The following is a 13,442-nucleotide window of genomic DNA, read 5'->3' as shown; positions in this document are numbered from 1 at the left end:
CTAAACTATGGAACAATCTGCCGGAGGACATCCGTCACATTTCCACTCTGGTAGCTTTTAAGAAAGCACTCAAGGCGGATCTCTTCCGGCAGGCCTTTCCAACTTAGTTACCCTCCCCAGATAGAGAGATATTTGTCCCCTCATCTGTCTATTTTCCCCCACCAATGTTTCTGCCTATTTTTTGGTTGTTCAATGTTTTTAATGTTTTAAATGTTTTAATATTATTACTGTTTAATTCTGTTTTAGTACTGGGAATGGGGGGGGGTAGGTCTAGGGTTTGATTTTTTAACTCTATTGTAATTTGTTGTATTTTATTGTTGTAACCTGCCCGGATTCTTCGTGATTGGGTGGGCTAGAAATAAATCTATTATTATTATTATTATTATTATTATTATTATTATTATTATTATTATGTGCATTTCTAAATGTAGCATCTCTACCTCACATTGGAACACATGAGCTGCATCTACACTGTAGAAATAATGCAGTTTGACATCACTTTAGCTGCCATGGCTCCATCCTACAGAATCCTGGGATTTGTAGTTTTGTGAGGCACCAGCATTCCCTGACAGTAAAGGCTAAATACCATGTAAAACTACAAATCCCAGGATTCAATAGGATGAATCTGCATTTCATCTCCTTCAGTGGCGTGGTTCTGTAGCACTCTCTCTGTCCACCTCAGGTAAGAGTAATGGTAGCTTCCAAGTTCCTATATGTTTTCTATATGTATTCTGTTTTGGTCAGGCCTTGCCTGGGACACTGTCCAATTCTGGGCACCACAATTCAAAAAGGATGTTGACAAACTGGAGTATGTCCAAAGGAGGGCAATGAAACTGGGCCTGGAAACTATACCTTATGAGGAGGGACTGAGAGAGCTGGGTATGTTCAGCCTGGAGAAGAGAATGTTAAGAGGTGATATGATAGCCCTATTTAAGTATTTGAAGGGGTGTCATATTGATGAGGGAGCAATAGCAATAGCAAGTACATTTCTATATCGCTTATCTGTGCACTTAAGTACTCCCCAAGTAGTTTACAAAGTGGAAGCTGATTGCCCCCAACAAGCGGGGTACTTATCTTAGTGACATTGGAAGGATGCCAATCTAAGTGGAATCGGAGCCCCTGGCTGGGACTGAACTCACAACCTTGTGGTTTGTGAGTGAGTGGTTGCAGTACCAGCATTTAACCAATGCGCCACCAGGGCTCTTGGAGCAAGCTTGTTTTCTGCTGCTCCAGAAAACAGAACCCAGAACAATGGATGCAAGCTCCAGGAAAAGAGATCCCATTGCAACAGTAGGTAGAACTTCCTGACAGTAAGAGCTGTTTGACATTGAAACACACTCCTTTGGAGTGTAGTGGAGTATCCTTCCTTAGCGGAGTGTAGTGGAGTCTCCTTCCTTAGAGGTCTTTAAACAGAGGTTGGATGGCCATCTCTTGGGGGTGCCTTGATTCTGTGTATCTGCATGGCAGGGGGTTTGACTGGATGGCCCTTGTGGTCTCATCCAACTCTTTGATTCTATGATTCTGTGGTTCTTTCTTGTTTAATCTGACCCCATGTAACATAGGGGCTCAACAGACCGCCCCAAAGAGGTGGTCTGGAACTGCCCATTTTCCCTCCAGAGGGAGCCCACAGCAACCAAACCGCATGGGCTCCCTCTGCTCCGACAAGAACCCGCTAAAAGCAGGTTCTTTTGGGTGCATGGGGAGGATGCCATCAGTGTGCCCGGAGGTGTGAATGAGGTGCTGCACTTGCATCGTGCACACGCACCACATATGGACTGCACCACGTAAAGATGGCACCATCTATACATATTAGGGTTCCAGAGCATGCTGTTGCTGTGCACTCTGGAACCCTAATATCGGTGCTGACACGGCGCTTTCACCCCGTCTGTTTCGGGTCATAGTTGGGGTTAAAAGCAGAGCTCAGAAAAGTGCAGTTTCTTGAATTACAATTCTCCTGTGTTAAAATATATCATGGCAAGGTTTTCCTTTCTCTGTTGTAAAGAAAGTTTGGCCTAGTTCGTTTGGTTTTGTTTTTTTCCCTGTTTAAAGTAAATTTGATAATATTTATTTTGTTGGACCATAATTCCCATGAGGCTAGCCTGGTATAGTGATTTGAGCATAGGACTATAATACTGGAAACCATGGAAACCCACTGGGTGACCTTGGGCAAGTCACATTCTCTCAGCCTCAGAAGAAGGCAAAGGCAAACACCCTTTGAACAAATCTTGCCAAGAAAACCCCATGACAGGTCCTTAGAGTCACTATAAGTCAGAAATGATACAAAAACAACTCTCATTCATTATAACCAGATCTTTGTCATCTGTGTTATAAGGAGACCTTGGAAAAGTTAACCTGTTTTTTGGAAGTGTCCCCAGATCTATCTTCTAGACAACTAGGCCTACAGGTGATATCCATATTAAGGCTGTATGGACTGTGAACTTTGTATAGGACATACTTTCCAACCAGAGAAATACTTTCTTGTTTTGATTTATATCTGAGTGATATATCTGAATTACATGCTCTGAGCACATCTAGTTGATGTGCTGTTGCTGGGTCTCAAATCCTGGAAAAGGTATAAAAAACAGGGGTCAACATATAGCCTTTTAAACTTAGGCAGAAACCCCCATATTGAACTGTGCTAGCTGTATTGATCCGGCTAATGCTTTCATCACTGGTGCCTTATCTCCCTGTGCTTTGTCCTGTTTTACTATTATGCTTATATTGTATACTTTTCTCTTGAGTTATATTTAAGCTTATTGTCACCCAGTTAGCTTCAACATATGGATGCCCTATGAATTAGAGATGACACCCTGTTAGAAACAGCCCTGCTCAGGTCTTCCAAACTTAGGGCTGTGGTCTATGCACCTGTAATGCAGCCTTCATGTTTTCCCATTGCCTCCCACTTTACCAATTACCATTATCCACTTTTTTTGATGAGTCATGTCATCTCATATATCCAAAGTGTAATAGCTTCCGTTTTGTCCATGGTATCTGTGTCAGAGCCAGCATGGAGTAGTGGTTTGACTCTTGGACTAGGACTCTAGAAAGCTAGGGTTCAAATCCTTGCTTAGCCATGGAAACCTACTGGGTGACCTTGGGCAAGTCACCTTCTCTCTGCTGTTTGTTCTAGGAAGCATGAGCATGCTTCAGTTGACAAAAAATAAAATAAAATAAAATAAATAAATAAATGCAAATGAGAGGCAACAACAGAAAGAACCAAGATGGAAACCCAGCTGTAAAAATGTAAAGATATAAATTAATCAATTGAACATGTCCATGTTAAATTTCAGTCCTGATGAATCTAAAAAATCTATCATTTTTGCAACGAGTAGAGCTATTACAAATTTCAGCTGAAGTGTCCTTTGTCTCCTTTATTATTTTATTTTCTTTGAATGTGTTGGTTCTCTACATATTTACTGTATGTGCTTTCAATAGTTGCAGAGCGAGATGTTTTGCTTCTTTGATGCAGTGGGTTATATTGACTGAGTGCGGTGATCTTAATTTTTATGTGGTACTCTTTTGAAGAATGTAAAATGTATTAATGATTATCAGTGATTCAAATTTATTCTCTTGAAACACTGTTTCACTTTCTGGTGCCTTTTGTCACCAAGAAATTAGATTGGAGTAGGGAAAGAATGGTTTGCAGGCCAGATCTGCAGCCCAGCCCCATTTGAGGCAACCAACACCTTTGGACACAAGTCACTATGCCTCCCCATTTTTTCAAGTGAAAACCCTAAATGCCCCCAAACCAAGCAGGTTAGCTTCCTTCACTCAAGATCCACAATCTCCCAAAATCTCCTTGGGGAAAAATGCAACTGGGTGTGACATAATATATTCTAGGAGTAAAGTAGACAGGGGAAAAGGTGCGGGTGAAATAGACAGAGCAAGATTGCTCCAGATCACTCTGGGACTGCAGCGACTGGATGCCAATGTCCCAAAGCCACCTGCTGCCATGGTCCCAAACAGGCTGCAGGCAGGGGCAGCTTTGTGGTGCTCCTTTTTGGGCCATCTTTCAGCCAGTTTAGGCAGCTTCAGAGTGACTTCCGGGAGGTTTGGGGTCATGCATCATTTGAACACCACACACCCAAAGTGCCCAGAAGGTGCTTTATTTGGCCCATGAGATTCAGGTACTAGTTACCAAAAATATGCATTTACATCTTCCAGAGGGAGTAAAGGGCAAAAATTGGCTCCTCTCTTGGCCCAATTGCCCAGCCCTGTGCTAAATATTTTAGCAAAGCAACCATACCCAAACTCAGTCATGACCATCAAAAATTATTTTATTTAAACCTGGAAAAATATCATATTCAATTTCTTCTGAGTTAGCCTGATTTTTAATCGATATAATAACCCAACTAATGGTCTGTATGTCCACAAGAACTCTCATTCTATATTCTCCTCCCAAAATGGCAAATTATTTATTAAGCAGTGAAACCTTTAAATTTGTGAAATAAAATGGCTAGAAAGGATATTGTACTAATAAGAAAAATGGAAGGATTTCTGGGCTTTTAACAAGACCTTTCGCATATCTAAACAGACTCTTTTGACTGTAGCCTACATTGTATTTCTAAAATAAAAATGAGCTGTATTGTTGACTGTTTGGGTTTCATATCAGTTCAGGAAGAGGGAAGCAAAGAAAAGCTGAGCAGCTCCCCAAAAATGACATCACAAACGAACTCATTTACTGAATGTGTTTTATTTCAACAACCAAAAAAATTCTAACAGACTAACAATGCACATAAGTTAAAATTTAATTATCACTTAGTGATAACAAAGATCAAGTTGATTTACATGGAAAAAGAACATTTACAATATGTTAATCCTCATTCACATTGTTGATACCGCAATAAACACAATTTTTTAAAGTTTTCTCTTATTTCACAAAAAAGGCGGAAAATTGTGCTTTGTTAAGAGGCACTACAAGAAAAGATTCTTTTTCCAAATAGATATTATATGATGAATATTGAATAAATAGACATATATGCATTGTAATTCGCAAAGTTCTGGCAAGACCACAGGCGAAAATGCCCACAGATTCACTTAGAAGAACCACTGCAAAATTGGCAGTGAATTTTTTTTAAAAAACAGAAAAAAGGCAAGATTCAGCATTGAAAACAAAATACCTACTAATTTTTTTGGTCAAAGTGTTTTTTTAAAAAAAATAACCAATGCTGATGCCATCTTGGCCAATATTACATATATGCAGTGATTTCAGCAAGAGAATTTCAATAAGAGTTTGGAAAGAGTACCTTGATGGAGAACATAAAGCAGTGCCTACTGAATTTTTGATTAAAGCTGCAGCATACTACAGAAGTAAAGGATGAAGAATTTCAGTCAACAAGTCAACATTGTTTTTCAAAGATATATGAAATTAATACAGATACACTGTGGCTGTTGAAGATTGGTTCTGGGAAAGTCCCTTTAAAAATTTCAGAGGTTATTGAGCAGCTAGAAATAGCTAGTATTGCAACATGTTGTCTCCCTGTATGCTGTTACATTCTGAGTAACTATCTATACAGAGCTTTGTTTTAATGCCTGCCTTTTATACCTTTCAAATATATAAATAGTATTAACAGTTATATATTACAATGCCTGTGCAAGAAACATAAAACAGCCTTCCAGGTGATATTGCGTGAAATCTTTGTTAAGTTACAAAGAATGTGTCAAAAGGAAGCCTTTCAATGAATTAATATCTCCACAAATCAACCAACTCCATAAATCAACTCAGACACATTAGGAAGTCAAATTCTCCTTTTGGAGGAGTGGGAGGGGGGGACACCTTTAAGCCCAGGGAGAACAGTTACACCGCTTGTGTTACTTCCAACCTTAACTTTAAAAACCTGTTGGAAGCTATAGTAGATTGCAGCTTTAATGCTTGGACTATTGAAGAGTCAGTCAACATTAGTTCTGCTTTATGTAATGGAATTGCTATGCTAGGACCCTGGGAAAAGGTTTCAGTTTATGACAAGGAAGTGACTGCACAGAAATTGCTTGGCTTACTCTCACTCCCTAGTACTTCAGCAAGTTCCCACTAAGTCTGCCTGCACCCATAAAACTGTACCTTGGGAAACTATTTGCCAAAACCATTTTTGCATGTGTCAGTGAGATAATGAAGTCTAAGATTTCTGATGTGACAGGAAAAAGAAATATGGAAGGAAATTCAGCATTGGAGAACCATCAGACCCTTTGAATGATTAAGAACTAGCCAAACTTGCCCAGAATAATAGCTGTTGATTCTGTTTTATGATTTCACTTGTAAAAACTTTATTAAACATTAATATCAGACAGACACTAGAGGAACACAAGAACAAGAAATGTATCTGCACAAGGCCCACTGGAATTAAGAGAAGTTGCACAGTAACAGTGTAGATGGTTTGCGCCTTCAAAAAATATCACCACTATTAACTGTGGCTCAATGTAAAAATCCACACATTAAATCTCACAAAAGCGACTGTCCATGAAGACCTTATTAGCAGAGAAGTCTACTGTGCACTGAATTTTCACTGAAAATTCCATGAAAATCCATCCGTTTGGTACAAAAACGATAAAGAACAAAATATGCTCTGTGACTGTAAATGTGCATTAGGTACTAATCTTTTTAAAAGTTACTTATTTGGGTTTTTGTTTTTTTTAAGGTGCCCTGATTTTGTTTCAAATTTTCTCTGTCCTTCTCTCACACTTTTTTATTTTTGGCAGTGTAGATTTGGATGTTTAAAATGCATACCTCAAAAATGACCCATCAAGCTGCCAAAGTGGAAGCCGTAATAATAACAATTAAAAAATCAGGGATAAACAAAGAAAATAAATAGGTATTCCAAAATAGTAACCACACCCCTGAGAGCAGGCAACAGTTTATCTAAAAGCCAAAGCAACTCATTGTGAAGTGGTTTTCTTTTTTAATACATAAACAAGACTCATCTTTAACGAGCTCATTTCACAGTCTATACTTTCAGATTGTAAAGTTATGTCCCATGCAAATTTCATATATATATATATATTTTGATGTAAATATATATATAATATATATATATATATATACAGACACACACACACATACATACACACACATACATGGATGCTGTTTTCATTTCCTTCATTGATTTCATAGGTCTATTTCTTCCTGTATCTTGCTAGAGGGTCTTTTCATAAGTGCAAGGTTTAGCGACGATGTAATCCTACATGAATTACAGTTAACGTTTGTCTCAGTCAAACTTAAAAAGTGTAACACGTAAGTGCCTATTACAAGGGAATGTCTGATTAGGTTATGCAAAATAACTGTTCCATTTGCACATATTGTATGCATACTTAAAATCCCCCAAAACATTTTTTAAAGAAGCAAAAAAATAAAAATAAAATAAAAAATAAAAAAGATCTTGGATCAATGTATTGCTTTTGCCTGTGATGTTTTCACATTATCTCTGTTCCGTTTCCAAAGTAGTTGCCTTGCTTTTTTCAGAATTCTCTTCTTCTGTTTCCACTTTATACATTTCCTCAGAACCCTCCTCACTGTCATTCTCCTCTGACTCAGTCAGCAGCTCCTCATCTTTGTATTCTGCCACATCTACCACTGTTCCCAAATGCTCTTTTAGCTTCCCATGATGCTTTACATGATAACGCTGGTTCTGGAAGAATTTGATGATGGTGTGCTTAGGTAGATCCAACTGAGCTGATAAGGTATGGATGGCCTCCTGATCTGGATAGAGGCCAACATCATGGATGAAACTTTGAAGGATGCCCAAAGCCTCTAAAGAAATCTTAGTGCGGGATCTTGTTTTTTTCGTGCACGTATCCTCAGCAGATGGGGGTGGGGGTTCTTCTCTTGGAGGTGAGTTTTCCTTGGCTGGCTGAGATTGCTGCCTGTGAAGTACCTAAAAAATTAAAAAGGGCATACATAATTAAGGTAAGTCATGTGTGACTCTAGATCTAATGATGAGACTATAATCCTTTAACAAAATCAAGCTAGCCAAGGCTTTAAAAAACTAAGAAGAGTCCCTAAGTCTGTTTTGTGGAAAAACTGTAATTTTACTTCCCATACCATCTTTTATGAACAATGCAAGCATACTGAAGAAATAAATGTATTGAGATGGGGAAGGTCATATGAAAAGGAGATTTGTATGAGCTGTGGGCCCTCTTTATATGGAGAAGGAGAAGGCACCTTTCCTTCTATTTGGCACCAAGTAACATCTGACCATATATCTATAGGGGGCAGTTCATACAATGCACCCTCCTTTTTTAGGAGAAATACAGTGCGCCCACGCCATACGCGGGCGCGCCATACACGGACTTGAGCGTATGTGCTCAAGCCGCGGTGTGCGCGCGGGGCGGAAGGGGCGGCGCATCCTATTCAATTGAATGGGCGCGCGCGCCCGTTGCGCCCTGTGCGCGCCTGCGCCGCCGCACACGAGCCCCATTGTTTCCAATGGGGCTCAAGCATAGGTGGAATTCACCTTATGCGGCAGGATCCAGAACGGATCCCCCGCGTAAGGCGAGGACGCACTGTAACTGTAAGAATGGGGACAAAAGTTTAGTTGGCAGGAAAGTGAATTTATTAATGAATTAAAGGTCTTTTCCAGTCCACCACAGTTCAGTTCTTACACATTACCAGACTTGCAGACTGTCTGAAGAGAGACCCTGGATCTACAGAGAAAACATCTTCATAAGGCCTGCCCCCTGCTCAGAATCAGGGAAAGCTGACAGCTGTAAGAATTTAACAATACAGTGGGACCTTTCCTTGTGCGGAGGGATCCATTCTGGATCCCTCTGCGTAAGGGGAATTCAGCGTATGCTCACACCCCATTGCAAACAATGGAGTGCGTACGTGCAGCACGTGCACCATTTGTTTCACGGTCATGCGGCTTTAAGTATATGCATGAAGCCACGTAGGGTGCACCCGTGTATGGTGCGGGTGTACTATATATTTGTGTTATGTTGGAAAATGAACCTTTGCCAGTCAGTTCCATCACTTAATCCTACCAAAGCATCCTGCATTTATTTATTTTTTGTTATCTTTTTGTCACTAAAGGTGCTTGACCTGATTTCCTTCACTGCTGGGTTTCTCCATTTTCAAGTCAGTTTGATGATCGTAGTTTAGGGCTAAGAAGTGATACAGTTTATGCATATACATAAGAACTGTGCTGGATCAGACCAGCACATACCGATCTAGGCCAATATTCTACTTCTTCAATGGCCTGCCAGTTACCTGTGGGAAGCTCACAAGTAGGACATGACCACTGAAACATCCTCCAATGCATGTTCTCTAGCAAATGGTATTCAGAAGTATATTGCTTCTAGTACTGGAAGTAATAATACTGACACAGTAATCCAAAAGTCCTTTAACTGTACTATTCTGTGTTTCCCTTATCATCCTGCCATGAGGTATACATTATAAAAATCATAGGACACCCAGGTGAGAAACATGACCTATTCTAGGATTTTATTTCACAACAAAACAATACACAACTTAAGCCTGCTTCGGCAACACAAAATTAGCTTATCTAGCATTATCTTTAAATGAAGACGGTATGCCACAATTATCAAAACAGGAAATACTCTTGGACTGCCCAACACATTCCAAGAAGATTTCTGAACTTTAAAATGCATACTAATACTACACTAAGATGGCAGAAACAAATTCAAAAATATTTCCTACACATGATTTTAAAGAACAATCTGTAGGAAAACACATTCTTGGGCTATACTGTGACATTTTATTAGAAACATTACAGGCTGCAAGGTACATAATATACAGCGAATTTCTAAAATCAATTTATAGTTATTTTGAAAAACCTTGTTATGTCACGAGAATGTGTGTTGTCTCTTTAATCCAATATTTCTACATGAGAAATAAGTTACAGATACTTTAATCATATACTAAGGATGCACTATCACATCTGTCAAATGTGTTACATTTACTTTAATTTTCACAATTCTCTGGAGAAATGACATAAAAGCCTCATTCAGTTATTAGCGTTGAAGATAAAAATCTTGATTCGATAAAAGGACATTGAGAATGAGTATCTTCTAACCTATCTCCTACACAATGTGACAATTCAAAATAAATGTTTTTGGCACTCTTGCTGCATCACTTTTCAGCAATGAGATGCATGTGTGGCCCAGTGTGGTATGCTGGCAACAGCAAAAAAGAAGAAGAAGAGGAGGAATAAAGTGAGAAGTACAGTCTTTCAATTCCCTAACTTCATTAATCTACTACCTGGTGAGTCCTGCAACGCTCAGCATTAAAAGCCAGTATTTGCCCTCTGTGTTTAAATAAACTTACCAAGCCCATTTATTGTAGTAATTTTGTAATTGTTTGCTTAAAAAATGGGCTAGAAAATTAACACAGATCAAGTAAGTATGTTTAATGTTATAACTCCATCATAACAAAATATTAGGAATACATACGCATTAAAACATAACTTCAAAAACAATTATAGGTTAAAAATATAAAGCAATAGTTACAAAACATAATTTTTAAAAACTTACATATAAAAATTAAAAAGCTGAAAATTGTCCAGAGTTATAGCAGATACAGCTCTTTTTAAAAGAAAAGTAAAAATAGCCACGATCAGTAACATACGGGGGTGCATCTGCCAGTAAATAGTGATACATTCCTCTTTGGGCCCTGAGAATCTTACAATAATCTGGTTCAGAAATCTCCCTTATGTTACTATACAAAGGACATTGTAAAACATCATGTTTGGTATTTTCCACTTGGCTCAGCTCAAAGGGATGATGACATTGTTTCACAGGGACATTTGAAATCTGCCCTCAAGATACATAGAGGACATACTTTGGAAACATAAACTTGTAACTGCCTTCCATAATGGAGCACTAGTAAGATCAATAAAGTAGTGAGAAATACAATTATTCTTCATAAAGTGGGACTACCACCTGGAAAACTTTGAATGCTGGACCAAGCTGATATTTCCATTAGTGACCTGGGCAAACAGCCAGTTGTGGATTATTATTATTACTTTATTATTATGCATCACAGAGCTTAATGACTCCTAGAGAAGGCAAGGAATAAGTTTGTAAAAAAGGCAACCATGTACAAGCATATTTTTCTATTCCCCAAGGTGCCAAAGTCAAAGTTTAATTAAATGGTCTCCAGAGAAGCAATCTAGTATTCTAAAATAGTGTAACACTTTCAGGTGAACACTTATACAGACTATCCTCAGCCAAATGTCCAATCTTACATGTGGAGGAGTACCCTGGAAAAGACCCAAAATTGTCCTTTAAATTATTTTGGGTTGCTTCTGCCTGATCAGCCACCTTCTTGTTCCAGCCCAAAATTCCAGCCCCATATTAAAGTTGTGAAATAACTTTGCCTTGCAATACTTTAAGTGCAGAGTCTATTGCTTGTGCACACCCCTTTTAGAAAAGACAAATTTTATATTAGCTCCCACTCAGCTTATTTAAGATGCACCTTACAGACCAAGTGTTGTTGAATGCCAAGTCATTGTTCAATTTGTCGTATATTAATTAACCATTTATATTTACTTTTGTTTCTCCTGAAATCCTTATTTTTAGTTTTGTCACAGTTAGCTTTTACTTAGCGTTAACTTTTCACAATAGTAATCCAGTTTCACCACCATTCTTTTCAGCCCGACAATGTAAGTACCATATCATCAGCATATAACAGAATGGAAATTTTTACATCCATTAAGAGAAGATGGGGGAAAAGTCTGTGGTCCCATAGTCTGAACGGTATCATTAATACAGTCAGCCCTCGGTATCCATGGACTTGCCATCTGAGGATTCAAGCATCGGTAACCACGGACGGCAAGCCCACATTGTCTCCAATGGTAACCCATGCATGTGGCCGAGCCACCATTAGGGACAGTCCCCATTGTCCCATGGTAATGCATGCAAGCAGCCTTGTCAGCATTAAGTTCTGTTGTCTCCAATGGCAGTGTGGCCACATGCACATGCCACCATGGGACAATGGGAGCTGTCCCTAATGGCAGCACACAGCCAAATGCATGCGCTACCATTGGGGACAATGCAGGCTTGAGCATCTGCAGACTTTGGTATCCACGGGGGGGACAGATCCCCTACAGATACTGATTGCTGACTATATTTATATGAGAGACAGTGTGTGTATACATATATTTATCTATCTAAACTTGGTAGTCTCACAGAATATCTCTGTTCAAGAAGCTGTTGGGAGTTCTGTGAAAATTCTGGCCTGAATCCTTTTGAGGAGTTACAACTTACTTCTGGGGGAACTGGAACTGGGCAGTGTAATATTCATATCCAGGAGAGAGGCTATTATGTTATCACTGATGTTATGTTATTGCATCTGTCCCAATGTGCATCAGGCACCAGTGTGCATTGGACACTCTTGCTGATGTCCTGTGACAGATCTTTGCCATTCACTAAGGTTTCTTAGCATCTCTGTTACATAGCAAAGTATACATAAAGTTTCTTAATGTAGATGGTGATAACAGGATTCCGGTGTGGCTTTTCTAAGCCAATGCTCCATCTAAGCCAATGTTTAACATAAATAGGACGTTGAACATTATATTGTATTGCACAGGGTGCAGTGCACACAGAAAAGAAACAATTTACAGGAAATGATCATTCTCTGTAGATCAACCATTTAAATTAAAAGGCAGGCCTGAAAATGAAAAAATATGAAATGTGGCCAGAATGTGCATTATTTTAGAATGTCACAGGGTAGTTAGGGTATTATTTTGGGGGGGGAAATACAGTGGACCCTTGTTATACGCTGGGGTTTGGTTCCAAGATCCCCTGTGTATAACAAAATCCATGTATGCTCAAGTCCCATTAAATATAATGACATAGCAAAATGGTGCCCCTTATAAAAAATGGAAAATCAAAGTTTGATTTTTGAATTTTATACTTTTTTTGAACATTTTTAAACTGGGGATGCTTGAATCCATGTATAAAAAATCCGTGTATAAGAAGGGCCAACTGTAATAACTGATTTCTAAATTCAGCTGAAATTTTCACAGATTTAGCTATAGAAGGATTTCAACAGCCTGGTAGGAAAGCATCCCCATTCTCATATACCTACTAGAGAGAAAACATTCAGTATAAACAATCTATTTTGCATCTCTTTCTGATGTAAAAGACATTGTTCACAAGATGCTTCTCCATCAAAGCAGAGAGAGGTTCTGGAGAGGTTCACATGAGAAATCATTAGTATGGTGAAGGAATAAAGAGGCTAGCACTGGTCCTCCACAAAGCTACTGCAGTATCATCTTAGCTGACTACATGAACTATGATAAAGATAATCTAGTTTATGCAATGCCCCTTATAAACAACATAGCAGCACTTCAGCAGCTATAAACTGGTTAAGATCTACTGATGTCTGTTCTATACTCTGTCTAAGCAACTACTTCTTAACTTGAATGCTTGCTGAAAAATAAATAGTGGCATGGCCTTGATCATGCAATTGGAAAGGCGGGATATAAATAAAA

At 38.8% G+C, this 13,442-nt stretch overlaps 1 protein-coding gene across 2 annotated transcripts in view; it reads right to left on the bottom strand.

The window, feature by feature from the left end:
- Positions 1 to 7,348: 7,348 nt before the first annotated feature.
- Positions 7,349 to 13,442, bottom strand: part of SATB2 (SATB homeobox 2) — a 190,404-nt gene continuing 184,310 nt past the window's right edge. For both annotated transcript variants that reach the window (XM_042480085.1, XM_042480093.1), the window contains one exon: positions 7,349 to 7,865. In XM_042480085.1, coding sequence (XP_042336019.1) covers positions 7,410 to 7,865 — 456 coding nt within the window. In that variant the 3' untranslated portion in view covers positions 7,349 to 7,409. The remainder of the gene's footprint in view (positions 7,866 to 13,442) is intronic.

This window comes from Sceloporus undulatus, chromosome 1, assembly GCF_019175285.1.
Source record: "Sceloporus undulatus isolate JIND9_A2432 ecotype Alabama chromosome 1, SceUnd_v1.1, whole genome shotgun sequence".
Classification (NCBI taxonomy): Eukaryota; Metazoa; Chordata; class Lepidosauria; order Squamata; family Phrynosomatidae; genus Sceloporus; species Sceloporus undulatus.
The sequence above is the reverse complement of the archived record's forward strand: the minus strand, read 5'-3'. Positions and strand labels throughout refer to the sequence as shown.